Source organism: Saccostrea cucullata, unplaced genomic scaffold (genome assembly GCF_032062105.1).
Source record: "Saccostrea cucullata isolate Sc308-1 unplaced genomic scaffold, CSIRO_AGI_Scuc_v1 ctg132, whole genome shotgun sequence".
NCBI classification, from domain to species: domain Eukaryota; kingdom Metazoa; phylum Mollusca; class Bivalvia; order Ostreida; family Ostreidae; genus Saccostrea; species Saccostrea cuccullata.
Window position 1 is genome coordinate 135262 of NW_026927480.1, and position 16992 is coordinate 152253.

The 16992-nt window shown below is 30.2% G+C and overlaps 1 protein-coding gene across 1 annotated transcript; it reads right to left on the reverse strand.

Annotated features, from left to right (window-relative positions):
- Nucleotides 1-3428: 3428 nt before the first annotated feature.
- On the reverse strand, nt 3429-5170 carry LOC134274618 (uncharacterized). Its single transcript, XM_062756896.1, has 3 exons — nt 5162-5170; nt 4486-4697; nt 3429-4326 (listed from the first exon to the last, which is right to left on the reverse strand). The coding sequence occupies exons 1-3, from the start codon at nt 5168-5170 to the stop codon at nt 3429-3431; spliced, it is 1119 nt and encodes a 372-aa protein (XP_062612880.1).
- Nucleotides 5171-16992: the final 11822 nt, after the last annotated feature.

Sequence of the window (16992 nt, forward strand, 5' to 3'; positions counted from 1 at the left end):
TATTGACAGATTGTTCCTGCTAAAAAGGTTATCATAACGCCCAAAGAACATGAGATGAAGACTTAACCGACTACTTGCATCTTTAATTCATAAACTGTTTTGTCAAAATGATGCCTCGTTTAAGAATTTGTTCGTAGGTAGAGCATGCTCTCGTGTATTATTCAAATTGAAAACATTAACTCCATATGCAGGCAAGGATATATTTCCACTCAAGTATTGGACTTTGATTATGATAAAAACTGAGGTCATCAAGTTATCATAAAAATTTCATCGTGAGATTACCACTAAGGTCTTTTTCTAGTGAAATTTCTTAGCATGAAAAAGATGTGTTAGACTTTGTGGTATCTTTTACTTCAGGTTTAGTTGAATGTATGAAGCCGACAAATGAATGGAAGCAACTTTTGTTAATTGATAGTATGGTGTTAAAATATCGTGTTGAATGTCAGAGCAAGTGGGCTTATTTTGTCTCAATTAGGAGTTTTTTTAAAGTAAATTCTGCTTCATATGAATATAATACGAATATAATTATATCTTTTTTTTACATGTATAAAGCCAAAAATTATAACAATGATAAAAAGATGAGCTTGTAATTTTTCTTAAAAGCAACGGATTAACAATGGCGTTTCTTGATGTGTTCTCTTCAGAACAATTACAATTGAAGTAAAAAGGCGAAGCTTTGAATCTATTAACAACGATGGATTAGATATTACCGGTGCAGGTATTTACTTATTAAACCAGGTAATTAACTGACAAACAATTTGATGAAGCAAGTATATCAGCAGTCTCGTTTAAAGTCATCATTTTGTAAGTTCTGTGTTAGATACAATGACCAAGTCAGCAAAAACACTTTATCATAATGTCAAATGCTGACTGACTTTTGTTTTCACACTGATTGTTAGGCCATTAATCACACATTGAGTTGTTCACAAATTTTTGTTTCCGTTTTCCTGATCATAATAGTTGCAAACAACAGGTGTGGCTGGTTGGCAAGAGATGCTCAATTCTCCATCACACCTTATCCCACATTTGATATTTTGGAGCTCCGTGTTTACTACGCTCCGATTTTGTATTGTTTAAAGAGCTTTTGAGCTCAAATGCTGCTCAAATACTGTTAATCATATACCTATATTATATAAGAAGATTATTTCCATAAATTTCATCACATACCCTTACTATTCTTAAAAACGCCGATATGATACAAAAAAGAAAGAAGGTATTTCCACTAATACAAAGTGTTGTCATTGAAATATTTATTAATTGATTAAAACGAAGGTTAGCCAACATAAAGCATGTATCAATTCTGTTCAAACTAAAAATCTTCTACACTTTAATAATATATTTAAAATTAAGAAAAAAACATACAATAATAAAGCTCCAAGAGGTTGAAATATTTATTTTATACCTTAATCATGTTCAAATTTGATTCAAACTAAAAAAATATACAACATTTAAGATTAAGACAAAAAATTATATCAAAATAACTTTTTTAAGGAAGAATATACCTGGAAAGAAATGATTATTTATATGTGTAAAGATAGTTCGCAAACGTTTTCAGTTTTTTTTTTTTGAAATAACAAAATGTATTTTTTGTTTATCGAATCATTGAGCTCTTAAATGCTATTGGGATATATCTTATTTTATCTAAAGAAGAATACACCCTCAGTCAATATTAATCAAATCCGTTCAAAGAAAGAGGGAGTTAGCGAACAGTGATTGTTCTCATAAATCCTGTACAGAACGATCCCCGAAAACAGGTGAAATCTGGTGCCAAGGAGGATAAGTAAGCACCCCTCTTTCGATCGGTCAAAATCTGAAGGAAAGACATCTCTTCATTATCCCTTCTCACACTCAGTGTGCAAATTCAATATTAATGACTGCTTTATTTTGTCAGTTTTTAAGATTTATTTTTAATGAACAATCAACTCAAGACAGATAGTAGAGAGTAGTAACCGAGCAATGTTCATTTTATTCATAGACGTCCTAATTTATTTTATTTGTCCATTAGAAATAACATAAATGATAATAAAAGTTAATATTTGTATTTATTGACCTTTTTACAAATAAATTAACTTTCGTGTAAACATTGTTATAGTTACGAAATTGAAGGCACATAGTTTTACAGAATATTTTTTCTTACGGATATTTGATACGAAAATATGAAAATAAAAAATATAGTCTTGTTAATATCAGTGAAATGAAAAATTAAAATCACAGACTTTTTTCACTAAACTTCAACTGATTTAAAGTGACATTTCTTTTTATAGATTTTAAAACAATATATATTTTTTCTTTGAGTCTTTATTACAAATGTATTTTTATGAATAAAAAAATGACTGTTCATTCATTCACATGTTCTTCCAAAAAAAAAAATTAAAAATATTTTTTTTAAAAATATTGTGGCAGGTCATTTGACGTGGACCTGGCTAAAACTTTGTAATCCTACGTAGTCGTTTTGTTTGTGAAAGCAAGTAAGGTGGTATAAAAATTCAAATTCATTGCTCTTTGCAGGATCTTATTATTTCTTAAATAAAATTAAAACTTTTCTAATGCAAAATTTAAGATATCACCATGTAATTATACAAATTATTTTGACATATTTTGAATTAAAATATTAGTATTGCTGTTGCCGTCTCTGGCGCGCTTGATTTCTTACTTCTAACATTGTTCTAGCTATCTTGAAATAAATATATCTATTATATACTGATAATAAGGGATATGATTGAATGTTCCATTTCAAAAGATTATACTTTTAAGTTGCTGACCTCGTTTAAAGTATTAACAACAGTAATGAATTACAATCTGATAAATTAGTTTGTTAACATCATCATTTCATTTAATTTGGTCTATGTAGCAACTTTATTGTATTTCATTGAACGTTTTACACAAATCTATTTGTTTATCCTTTTATAATCAAAACGAAAAGAATAAGAAATACTAGCAAAAAAATCGTAAATCCGGGTCAGTCCGACAAAACTTCCTGTAAATTGTTTTTGTACAGTCTGTTGTAGAGTACAATGCAATTATTATACTCCACACAATGATGATGATGATTAAATAAACAATCTTAAAACATCTTTTATAAGCGTTCCATTTCTTCTCGGTTCGAGACGATATATTTCATATATTCTCAGTATGAGAAAATGTCATCAGCCTCCTTGCATGTTCCTCTGAAAGGTCATTATTTAATCGTATCTCTGTGTATTACTGTCTGGTTATTATCACTCCAATTTTCTTGATGTAATAAAGTTGACTAATATGAGATTCCATCTTTTTTTCACACCCAGGGCACGGTAAATGTACAGTATTTGAGACATTCTCGATATTCCTTCATTACAGGATTTTTAATATTCTGTCTCCATTGTTAAGATTTTTGTCATTGCTATATACACATAACAACTGTTGCAATTTGCAATTCAACAACAGCGTCATCATGCTATTTGGAATCCATTATTGCCAACTGGAAGATGTTGAATTGTATAGTTCCCAGACGGTGTGATGATGAGTTTTTGATTGTTATTAACACTAATAGGTCCTGCTGGTGAAGGTGTGGTCATAACATCAGGAACAAGCGAACTCTGCAGACCGCTGAATACAATTTTGATTGGCTTAAGCGTCGTTGACGTCACGGCAGCAATCTCTTGTAAGCTGTTAAGTCCTTGCTGGTTTATCGACACTTTGTTATTATTCTGATTTGTTTGTTTACTTTTGGTGTTAGTCTTGATAACTATCTTTGTCTTTTTAGGTTTCTTTTGAGGATGTGAATGGCGAACCTCAGAGGCATCTGGTGGTTCAGTGACGAGATTTTCGAATCCAATTTCATCCAAAATATGTGCCTGCAAAGCGAGGTCGAACTGCGTGGGCTTGTATTCTGGTATGGTGGGTTCTGTTGGAGGAGCGATGATAATTTGCGGCGTCATAGTAGGTAGTATCATTAAAGTTTGATCATTTGTCAGCGTCTCTCCTATGTTTGGTTGGAAAGATAGACTTGACGGTATGCTAGGAACCCTCTGCTGAATTGAAGAATCCAGAACGTTTTGAATCTGATTCCATTGAAGAAGATTTTGTAACTGACTTCCGAGATTACTAGTCAAACTGTTAACCATATTGTTTGGGGATATAGACAATCTTATAGGGGGCTGTGTTACTGTTTGGGGCACTGTGTTCACTTGGTTGGAATTTAATTTTCTATTTAAAAGCCTTGCATTTTCTAAGAGTTCTGTCAATAACGATTTCGGGACAGACACAAGTCTGTTATTTGCTGTGTTGCTAGGTTGAATTGATAGTCTGTGTGGTCTGCTTACTGATGAATGCCTTTGAGGAATATTTCTAGATCCAGAATTAATAACATGTCTTAAACGCATATTTGAAAATCTGCTCCTGTTTCGATTTGGTCTTACCCTTACATTCCGATTTCTATTACTTACAGTATTTGATGTTCTTGGATTAGATTGGGCCATGTTTCTATTACGTGAAAAGGCAATTTGCCTTCTCCTAAGAATATCAGAGAATCCATTTTCTTGTCTTCTAGTATTTTCTTGTCTTCTAGTCGGCGTTGCACGGGCTCGTGGTGCTGTGCGGGATCGTCGAGTAAATGGACTTATGTTTCTGCTGACAAAGCCTGCTTCCTGTCTAGATGGCGCTGTAACGCGGCTTCTTCTAGCAACATTCCGAGAAAATCGCTGATTGGCTGAAGAACTCTGGAAAAAAGAAAATGATATCTTTAGTACAAAGCGAGGAAACTATTAAGTATTCCTTTATTTGTTGTTCCATTTAAGATAACTTTGAAATGTTTTCTTAAAAATATTTGTTTGGTAGATAATAATTAAGAATTAGAAATTTCTATTATTCAATTTGCATTACAGCCTCGAAATATCAGAAATGTGAGTACACTGGTGATTTCGTATGGCGAACAAGAAATTTGAGCGAAAGAAATATTTTTTCCCAATTTTTAAATGCATGCTTTTCAAATGATAAGGTCGAACTTTCTCTAACCTATCGCAGTGTAGAAATACTTGAACTTCCTGTGCGTGGACTAATATTAATGTCTATGATATGTAAGAGGCTGCTGAGGTGTAATGCACAGGCCTTCAGATCGCTTAGAAAAAAATTTAGGTGTTAAAAAAGAAAAAAAAGTATGTAACTCTTTTCATATGGTACCTACTTTCGCCATTAAAATTCCTTTAAATCAAATGCTTTACAATTTTACTTTTTATTCATATCTATTCGTATAGCAAAATTCTTCGTAACTACCAAAGTTCATTGCATAATTTCGTATACTTTTCGAGATATTCAGAAGTCAATTCCAAAATTGGCCTTATTGATTTTACTCGACATCAGCTTGGGCCTTTCAAGAAGCTATACTAATTGTTAAGCGGGAACGAAGGGAAACATTTTCCCCGGAATTTATTCTATACTCAATGAATATTTGCTCATTTGCATTCAAGTTCTACAAGATTTTCTCTAATTTTTCATATGAACTTAATTCATCACCAGCAACATTTTAGCGGTCTAATTGTTTTTAAAATCGAAAGAACATCAAACATTCGGGGAAAAATTCTTTCAACAAAAGTTTCTTTTACATTCATTATCAACATGGCGATGGAGTTGTTGATGTAGACGTTTTCAAATTAATTTTTCGCCAAAGGAATTATCACAGACTGAACCTTACAATCTGGAGTTAGAAATCAACTTTAAAATGTTGAAAAATTTTGCAAATATTATGCAAATCTTTGCTGAACTTCAAACACCGTCTGTTTACATATGTGAATGACCAGGGACTCAAGCTAATTTCGAGTAAAAAATAGGTAGGTCATTTTTGAAATTGATTGATATCAGAATATCTCGAGAAGTATACGGAATTTCGGAATGAATTTTTGTAGAAATAACGATTGATTACCGTTTAATAGATTTAAGATGAAAGTTTAATTTTAGGGCATTTAATTAACAAAATATTTTAATAGCCAAATTGGATACCCTGCGTAAGAATTCCATACCTTTATCTTTTTTACACACACAATTTTCTAAGCGATCCAAGGGCCTGTGGTGCAATGTAGTGCATTTTTGTATCAGCAATTCTCCATCATCTTTATTTTAAGATTTCCCAGCTAGAGCAATGGAAATGTGTATACTTAAGTCATTTACAGACAGCCTTAGCATTGGTACGGAAAAGGAGAGGGAAATTTAATTTTTGAAATATTGCTGCATTACTGATGAACAGCTACAAAACCTTAAAGCTCAATAATATTGCCAAATGCTTTCTTAAATATGCATTTTGTTTTATTTCTGTTAAGTAGACTCAAGCTTAACTTTTGATAATGGGACGAAAATCGTTCAACCGTAAATTTTCCAATATTTACAAAATTGAAGATATAAATACCTTTGAAAACAAAATTCTTTGCTATATATCATACTTTCCCCCCTAAAATAAGATGTTGCGTTTCTTTTGCGTTTAAGTATAAAACCTTTGAAACCTGTATACTTTTGAAAAGACAACTTAGGTAAATTTCATTTTTCAAATGCTTATAAAATGTAGATAAATGTGCTCATTTGCTTTTTTATCATTGATGTAAATGGAAAAAAAGATTTGAAATATAATAAGCAATAATACAGTACATATATATTAAAATATTTAAAGATACGAGAATTCAAGGGACACCCGTTAGTATATGAATGCATAACATAGTACAACACCCATCAAAATAAAGTTGTATTGTAATAGGAAAGGAGACAGGTTCAAATAATGCATTTTTTAAAGTTAAAAAGTAAGATGGTTTGTATATTTACTGTCAATTAAAAAGGAAAAAACATTTAAAAAAAAAATATTTTAGCAAAAAAATGTTCCACGCGCTTGGTTGAAATATATATAGATAACGAACAGAGATAATAAGCATACAACAAAAAAAGGAGCAGAGGAAACACGGACTTCAAAAACTTTAGAAGTGGGAGCAGGTGCTATGGAGAAGTGAGCATCCCCTGCCGACTGGTCACACCGCTATGTGCTCCTTGTCGTGATCGGGAAATAACGGGAAAATCCGTCGTCAATTCAGTGTATAAATGATGGACTAACATTAATATGAAAAACCTTATTCAGCATTTGACTCAGTGCTAAATTGTATTTGCTGACAAGGTCATTGTATCGACCATAGAATTTTTTGAAATGATGATATTAAACGAGACTGCTAATAATATCCATCAACTTGCTTGTCAAAAATTGATCTCGTTTTATAAATTGTGCATACGTAGAGCATGCTCTTGCATATCAAATCAAGTGAGATATATAAACGTATGCAGGAAATGAAGGTATATTGCTGCATAAGTATGTAAAGTTGACGATAGAAAAGTTAGGAAAGTCATGAAGGTATATTTCTGCATAAGTAAGAAAAGTTGACGATAGAAAAGTTAAAGTCAATACGTTTATCATAGAGCTTGGCTGTTAGATTACCATTCACGTCTTTTTCAAGTAAAATATCCAAAAATGAAACAGATATGTCAGACTTTGTGGTATCTTTTATCTCAAGCACACCGGGATCTAGTTTAATTTATGATAAGTGCCTAAGTCTATTTGTGAAAAAGTTCAGTCAAAGAAGAAGCCAATGTTAAATTATATTTGTTAGTAAGGTCATAATGACTACAATAGAATTGTTAAAATTCTGACTTTGAACAGGATTGTTGCGTGACGGACAAAAAGAACTTGATCTGATTTCAACATTATAAACAAAAATGCTTAATCAGCAAAAATTTGACTCATTGTCAATAAAAAGTAACAGTTTCTGTTATATTACACGCAATCACTCATGATCAGACAAACGTTTTATAGACAAAGATGAGTAACACATGAAATGACCACAAAAATCTGGAAGAGCACCTGGTCAGGAAATTCTGATTATAAAATATATCTTCTCCAGACAAATATCATGTTTTAAAAGAAAGACCCAAACCGACAATTTATTAGTATGTATACAAAGTTATTTATAATTTAGATCTGAGATAATTAATTTTGATATTTAAAAAGTTTTATTAGATTTTACCTTTTTTATATTGAGCATTTATGCATATTGCAAGTATTTATAAATTTGTCCTTTCAATGTAGGTTCAACGATACAGTAATGTATATCAATATGCGATTAATTATTAAAGTAATTTAAGATTAATTGCTTAGTAGACGGTAATATATAACATGAAAATAGTGCAAATTTCCTATTTAAAATTTTTTTTTTAATTAGATTTTCTCCTTATATAAAAATATAGTGACTTTTTTAAGTTTTGTTAAATATATAAGATTCATAAATACTCGGATAAGAGAGATAAGTCTTAAGGACATTATTGTCTATAAGTCTTTTATTAATTAGTCAAGCTGAAGTGACATTTTTGTCCAATTTTGCCCCGCAAGCTGCATGTATACTATAAGTGTTTGTATTTAACTGAGACTTATAAAATACATATCTTTTGGAAAATCATTAAGGTTCAAGCAACATTTTATACAAGTGAGCAGAGGGTTTATGAATAATGTAAACTATCAAAATACCAAAAAAAAACTTATAAATCTACAAGTCACCTCCTTAAATAGAAGATAACCTATAAGACAGTCCAGTAAGTGTGATGGCCGATGATTCCTTTCCCATCAAGTCATATTTTGCGGTTTCAAATTGCACCGCGGCCTGTTGACCTATTTTCGCCTGGTTTACTGTTTAGCTAGGGAAAAGTGCACATAAAAAGCATAAATGTCTCCTGTAATTGATGAGTATGGACGTAGCCTCAGCTCAAATACACTAAATGTGCTACATCAATAGGAATCTACATGTCGAAAGACACTTTGTATCTTGTCAAGGGTTTATATTTCTACTTTCGCTTTTTAGACTTTCAGTTTAATCAATGCTTCTAAAATTTGAATGTTTTAAAAATGATTTTTTTAACGTGACACTTAAAAAAATTATTTTTAGGTTAAATTTTGGATTTGTACTTTTTATCTTTAAAATGTATTAATCAAAATGGAAAATTTCATTTAATATTATGAAATGTATGAAAATATTTCATTTTTATTGTAAAATGTATGAATATTCATTTTTTTAACGATAAGAAACCATCTTACACATAAACTTGTAAAAGCTTGAGTTAATGAACAAGTCCTTTTTACTTGTATATTAAAGGAAAAATGAACGGTATTCTTATGATAAAGTTTTTTAAGACCAAAGAGATGTTAAGTTTAAGTTCAATCTTTATATGATTTATGAAAATGAATTTTTAAACACAATACCAGAAATGAGAAAAAAAAACAAACTTTCTTTAATTAAAGAAAAAAGTTCTTGTATGTAAAAAACAAGATATAGCTAAATCAAATGTTAGATGCAATGCATGCATGGCGTTTTCCTGCTTAGGGCAAAATTTCCCTTGCCAACATTTTATGTTTAGAGTATTTCCATTGTCAGCATATCTTCAATCATTTATATGATCCTTAAGTATAATAGTCAGATTATAAAATTTAGATGCGACAAAAAATTAAAATTTTTCTTGACTTGGACAGGTTTCAAGTACCATGGAAGAGCTAGTTTCCTCTGTGGACCACTTAACCCGTACATCTTGTAATCATTGGGAAAATATGTCGACAATTCCGTGTGTAAATAATAACCTAACAAAAAGTATGAAAAGTATGAAAATCCTTAAAATCAATGATGGCTATGGGAATCACAACCTTTTGATGTCCTTTGCTAGTAGATCTCCAATCACTTTACTATATAGGACTCATGAAGTACTTAATAATTTTATAGGAATTTTAAAAAATGTGTCCATTTATCTTCTAATTGATTTTAGTAGCTCAATAAAAATACCATAAACTCATCTTATTTTCAATGAACATTTAGCTATTCATCCTCAATAGATTTGATCTTAAGAAATCGGATGATGTTATTACTAGCTTGTCCAATGTCATTTTCAGGAACTGCTATATACATTTTATAGGACATTGGGGATAACAAACAATATTCGAGCTCATAAGTCAACAAAACATTGCATATATATGGGGTAGAGCAAACCTCTTGATTATAAGAGGTGGGATCATGTGCCATGGAGGAGTAAGCATCCCCTTCCGACCGGTCACGTCCGCCGTGTGTTCATAAAGTTTGGTCGGGAAAATGGAAAAATTCATTAGCAATCCCTGTTCAACAGAATGGTATCAGGCCACAGGATCATAAAATATACTCAGACTTAAGTTATATTTTCAATGGCCTCTACACTGTTTATTACCAAATTAATCTCATAATTTGTAAATAACAGCTCTTTTTAAATTAATATTGAAACATACTTTAATTTTGATCTGCTTGATTTCCACAATATTTAAATACCCCGTGAAGATTTTGACTTAAGCTTCAGATGCTTCATGATCCTAGGGCCGGATCACACACACAATCCACGATGATTTCATGACGTGTTAATGGTGAATGCATGACAAATAGTCACTGACCACTTCCCGTTCTGGGACAGGAAAACGAGAAGAATCTAATTAGTACAGACAAGCCACATTCGTGCACAATCAACATAAAAATATTAGATGAATTGCAAAAAATAGGCTTTTGTAAACATTGACTCATCTGGAAACTTTTTTTTATTTTTGTGAAGGACAAATAAAATAAACAAGTTTTTTATCAGATATATTTAAAAAAAAATGCTCTTGTGTAAATACATAGAAAAAATGTGTTAAAAACATTTTTCATCAAAAATGTCATAAAATTGTCATTTTAAATAAAAAAAAATCGGCATAAATATGTACGGATGTTGGAAGACAGGTTAAATTCTAGATATCATAGAACGTTAACATTTTCCCAATATTCTAGAAATTTAGTATTTGCATCATTTTCTGCCAAAACATGTACCCAAAATATAGCAATCAATACATTTCTTCATTTTCCTTAATAAAGCAAACATTCAATGTACCGTGTAATCATTCCATACAGTAAGTAATCAACTTTCTGGAATATATCCATTTGCACGATGATCGATTCCTTCATTTTGTTGTTTATTTTTGAAAAGTGTAGCATAAAATCACTCCCTATGAACCTGTACTTCAAAATGGATTCAACAGAATTTGCCTTAACGATTTATAAAATTCCCCACATCTTTCTGATATTTTTTTTATTATTATTTATATTTATTTTTTTTTTATTTTCTATTGAAATATATCTGACATTTAAAATTTGTTTTCAGTGTTTCATTAACCAATAAAATACGTTTTGAATTTTTTTTTTAAAGTTTTCCCTATTTATTTATTTATTTATTATTATTATTATTATTTTTTTTTGTAGAATGAATAATTTTGTTTTCCAGATAAGCTGATTATATTTTAGTACAAATGTATTATAGAACGTTTATTGAAATCTCTCAGAGATTTTAACATTTTAAAATCTGTGTTTAATTTCTTATAAAAATAAATTAAGTAAAATATCATTTACAACTTGGAACGTTTAAATGCTCATCATACTTTTCTAAGATGGTTTGAAAAAGTTTACAAGTTCGTTTCTTGAATTACTTTCTTTTTCAAAATATTAAAGATTTTTTTTTTTTATAAAAAACCTTAAATTATACATAGTACAGTATCTGCCTATCCCATCCCAACCAATCCCATCCGCATCACCACACCTACCTGTCTTAGATTATGGTTGCCATACGTCGAAGTTGTCAGAAAACAGACCAGGAATAATCGGAATATATCCATTTGAGACCGAGGAAGCTAAAGTAAAAATAAAAAGTAGGATATTAATCCACCTCTGTAACTCGTAGACAAAACTTTCCTACACACATCTCAAACATGACGAGATCCGACTTTCCACACAACTACACAGCCCGTTTACGGTTGTTGCAATGTGTGTCAATTTACGGTTGTCGATATGTGTGTCAGAAAAAAGAATTCCGAATGTATTTGTTTATTAGACATTTAGGACTGAGAGAGTGTCAACAGATGCGCAGTAAGGACCCTTACACACGGGGAATACTTACAGGCCTGCGTGCAGTGGGCTGTGGTTCGGCTATAAGGTGTCAGATACTGACCAAAATTACCTCCCCACACACGAGAATTCCCTTTCCGTGACCTTATTTTACTTACCACAACCTCTTCCACCTTTTTCCTTGCTATGACAGAGTCTGTGAATGAGTTGTAAGTTCTTCCCACATGATAGAAATTTCACGTGGTCGCTGTATTACATAGGACTTATATCATGAATATGTACACGATTCTCAGTACTACTCTTACAGAGTAGTTATACAAGTTGGAATCACTATGTATATAGCATGCAATTGTCTGATTATATATTGAATTGTCAGTACAATATATTTTATTTCATTTATTTTTTGTCTGGCATATGATAACATAAATTATCTTCACACATCTTAACACCAATAGTTTTGTCATATCTTGATGTATTCTCTGAGGGAGCAATATACTATTGCTATTATTCCATTGTCGATTATTTCAAATTGTTACCTTTAATTGCATAATTTATGTGACGTAAAGTTCAAACATGAAAGAAGTAGCGCCTTTTACTAATTATTTTTCTGATAGTCGTTTTCACCACAGGTGTCTACTTTTTGTAATCAATAGTGTTTTACATAGATATTAACACGTCTGGCGTTGTACTTTATAATTTATGTCCATATCTCCACGATATAAATGTGTGTTATCACTATTACTCTATTCTTTGATTATTGTTTTGCCTAATTGCCTCTTTTATGTTTCCCCTTCCAGCTATTGCTATACATAAAACCACCTGAAGTGTGTTTTCGATTAAAAACTTTTTCTCTTAAATATTGAACCAATGCTTTTAAATTTATTGGCACCTAATCCCATCTCTGATGTTTCGGAGGTCCATGTTTGCTCTGCTCTTATTTTGTATTGTTTTATGGACTTTGATATTGAATACTGTCAGTTATTTCCATAACTTTTTTTCAAAGAACAAATCACCATAAATGTAAAAAGCTTCTATTATATTTTTGAGGACAGAAACATTTCGGGATAAAAGTGAAGACCATATCAATTTCTTTGGAAAACGGATGCTCCGTACAGCATGTGAATTGTTTCGTTTGACTTTCAAGGTTGAATACCGCTCGTCATCTTCTTATTTTATAGAAATACTACTAAAATAAAGTAAAATTTATGTTTAGATCAAAGCTATATAAAAAATGTTTTTTAAATAAAACTTTGGGTTTTGTTTCCTCAATATTTCTTTTATATCGTTTTTTTCATTTTGAAAACCATAATTTTTAGAGCATATAACAATACCAATATAATTTAATCATATTTTCTTTTAATTTTCTTTTAATTTGAGTTTTTTTTTTTTTTATTTTATTTTTTTATTTTATCAAAATTGAAAGCTTTCCTCTTTTAAAAAAGGAAGAGAAATTCCTAGTCATTGTGTTCATCTGTGAGCAATCATTTCATTGAAGAGTTTTAAAAAGACCTCTATTCTACAATTAAGTTTGATTTCAAAAGTCTCATTTGATAGTAAAAAATGAAATAAATGAATGATGAATCATAAACAAACGCATACATTCATTAAAACTACACGTATACAAATATGGAGTAAATGAATTGAGTCTTGATATCAAGCTCACAGCATAATATGTATTCCATTCCAATATTATTCAATGGATAAATTTCAGTATTTCACTGTTGAAAATGTAATAAAAATGTTATTTACATTAAAAAAAAAATAAACAAATTTCATTTCATAGTTATAAAGTCTTAGACGAATTTATAAAACAATTCAAACGTTTTAGCTTTACAATATATATCAAAAATTTCATCATGGAATTCTCCAATATGTTTTAAAGGGTCTGGGTGGTTGTGGCCATTTTTAGACTATTTTGATCTCCTTTAGAAGAAGAGCTCAATATAAAGATGTAATAAAATGATCAAATTTTAGCCTCCTTAAACTTCCAGAATTTCAGAATAGGGGGATCCAAATAGTTTGCAAACTTTCTTCCTCCAAGATTGCCGTATATTTAAGAAATAAGCTGTTAAGAGCCTTTTTCTAATTTTCTCTAGAAAGGAAAACATGGAGCATTAACAATAGCATAAGTGTTTTTACTAATCATTTTTATAAGATATTTCTAGGATACAGATACGCCTATTTTTTCCTAAGTATGTTAAATTTTCAACGCATTCAATTTTTTTTATTATAAACAATTGTTTTAATTATAGAAGATTGATTGTGTAATATCATATTTCAGCAAAATTCGGCGGATACGTTTGTTTATTTAGCAGTTTTTGAAAGGTTGTAATTTATTAAATATCATAAGACATAATAGGTATAATTAATTCATAAATGTTTCATTTTTCATGGGAAAGATTGTCTCGTTTTCCACACAAATAAAATTTCTATCTGTTCTTAAATTTGAAGACAATATAACGAAAAAATAGTCATTTTTCTTCCAGAATTGCTTTGAATATTTTTGCTGAATTTTTAGAGCTTAAGAAATTGTAATGTCATAATATAACATGGGCAATAAGGGTTTGTCAGGAAATTAAAACATATATTGTAGACTTTAAATTGATGTTAGAGAAACCGAAATTCTGGTATAATGTTCATCTGTGTTTATGTTTGCTTTATTATTAATATTTTAAAACAAAATTATTCATATTATGAAATAATATATAGATGATTATATTTAAGCTACCGAATTGTAAAAGTGACATATGACATAGGTAATATTGATTTGAATATAAAAAACCGATACAGATATATAAAACTGAAAATCCTGTACAAATAGTAATTTTGAAGAGGTGCATTGTTTTATTCGGATAAGCATATTCTTTCTTGACTTCTTTTTTTCATTTAAAAATAATTTTAAATATTCTCAAAGATGTAAGTAATGAAGAGTTTTTCATTTTTATTAAGTGATTTTTCGCAATATATTAAAGGTACTTGGACACAGATTTGAAGTTATTATTTTCTCTAAAATATTACTTCCTAAAGGGTGTTAAGAAAGTTCGTTCCACATTTTTCCTTTATTTTCAAAAAGAAATACGATGAGAAGATATTTACAATTTGTGATATTTCATGTTTACTGACTTCATTCTTGCTAATGACAAGGTTTTAACTGTCTATTGTTGAATCAATAAGGGGAGGGCAGGTATTAAAACAGATGATGTCTGTTCAGAAAAATTATGGATGATACATATTTGTGACATATATTAAGCACGCAGGTCAAAACATGCTTTCAAGTACTATGCGAAAATTATCATATCTGTGAAATATTTCAAAATGACAGACCTATTCTTTTGAAAAGTGATAGATCGCTCTTAAACCTACACTCATCAGCTTGTCTGAAGCAAGATAAGCTATGAAGAAACAAAAGTAAACTATCCTTTATTTTTACTCAAAATGACCAGTATTTCTATCATTTGGGTGCTTTAAAGATGTTATATATAGTTTTTTTCATATGGAAGAAAAATCCTATAATTTCCTGATAGAAATTATTTGCTATAAATCTAAAGCATACTCTTGTGATTTTGTCAGACTTGAAAATTCATCTCTTTAGTTAAGCCCTACTTTGAAATTTTTGAAAATGTTTCATCCCGGAACGAACTTTCTTAACACCCCTTATATATTTTAATAGCATTGCACACAAAAATTAATTAAAAATCTTATTTCTTGTAAAAGATATTAAAATTTCAAATTTTTGGCGGGTTTGATTGACACATCCTTGCACTTTCATAATTATATTAATTTTATTCTTAATCCTTAGGGAAAAGTGGCAATCTTGTTGTGTATAAATGAAAAATATTAATACTATAATCCAGAAAATTCAGAGTAGACATGTTCGAAAGCAAAACAAACACGCAATATATTGTCAGTCCGTGCAGTTGTGGTAAGCAGACTTTGACGTTTGAAAGCACCCGTAGAATTATAAACATCAACAATAAAAGGACTCGTGACCTGTTTACAAAAACTGTGTACATAATACGAGTGTGCTCGATTTGCTAAACTCTGTACGCAACTCTTAGTTCGGAATGGCGATCCTTGTGAAGGAGTTTTGCTTTCTAACATTTTTACTCTGAATAAAATCATTTTTCTTGATAAAAGTTTTAATATTTCTCATTAATACACAACAAGATTGCCACTCTTCTTAAGGATTAAGAATAAGGTTAAAATTTGTGAAAGTGCAAGGATGTGTCAATCAAACCCGCCAAAAATTTGAAGTTTTAATAACTTTTAAATGAAATAATATTTTAAATTAATTTTTGTGTGAAATGATATTTAAATATATAAGTCGTTATATTATAGAGAAAATACTGACTTCAAATCTGTGTCCAAGTACCTTTAAGTTTCATATGGATTAACCTGCATTCATTATTTTTTAATAATTTACGGTATGATACCTTATTACGGTTCATTTGGGAAACGTAAATAAGAGTTATCTTTCTTTATTTATAATTCCGCCATTTTACCTCTAATATTCCTCCCCTCTGTCTTCTTGATCATTAAGGAAAGTCATGTATAATAAAAATCTTTAAATATGAGTAAAAAATGAAGATGTAAATTAGTTGTTCTCCCCCTCTCATACAAACTCATGTTACCCCCCCCCCCTTTGGAAAAAGGAAAAATCTAATATTACAAAAAAGAGAGCGAAACATACATTGACGAATATCCTAAAAGAGCAGTTAGTGCCAATTAAGATGTTTCTCGATTATGTTTTCATCTCTTCACTATATACAGCTCAACAAACTTTTTAAGCTCACATGGTTTTTCGCACAAATTAAGGTCACATTGTTATAATATTATATTGTGTATCGAGACAACAAAATACATTTTAAAAGTATAGTGTTTAATACATAATTTGAGTTTTATTTCATTTACTGAAACATAATTCACACAAATCAATTTGTAGAACTTTGATATATTCATGGCTGAAAAAAACAACTTTTCTCATTTGAATTTTTGTATCTTCTTCCCAATTGAAACTGCCTATTTATCCGTTCTCTTGAAAGCAATAGCTCTTCGCAGA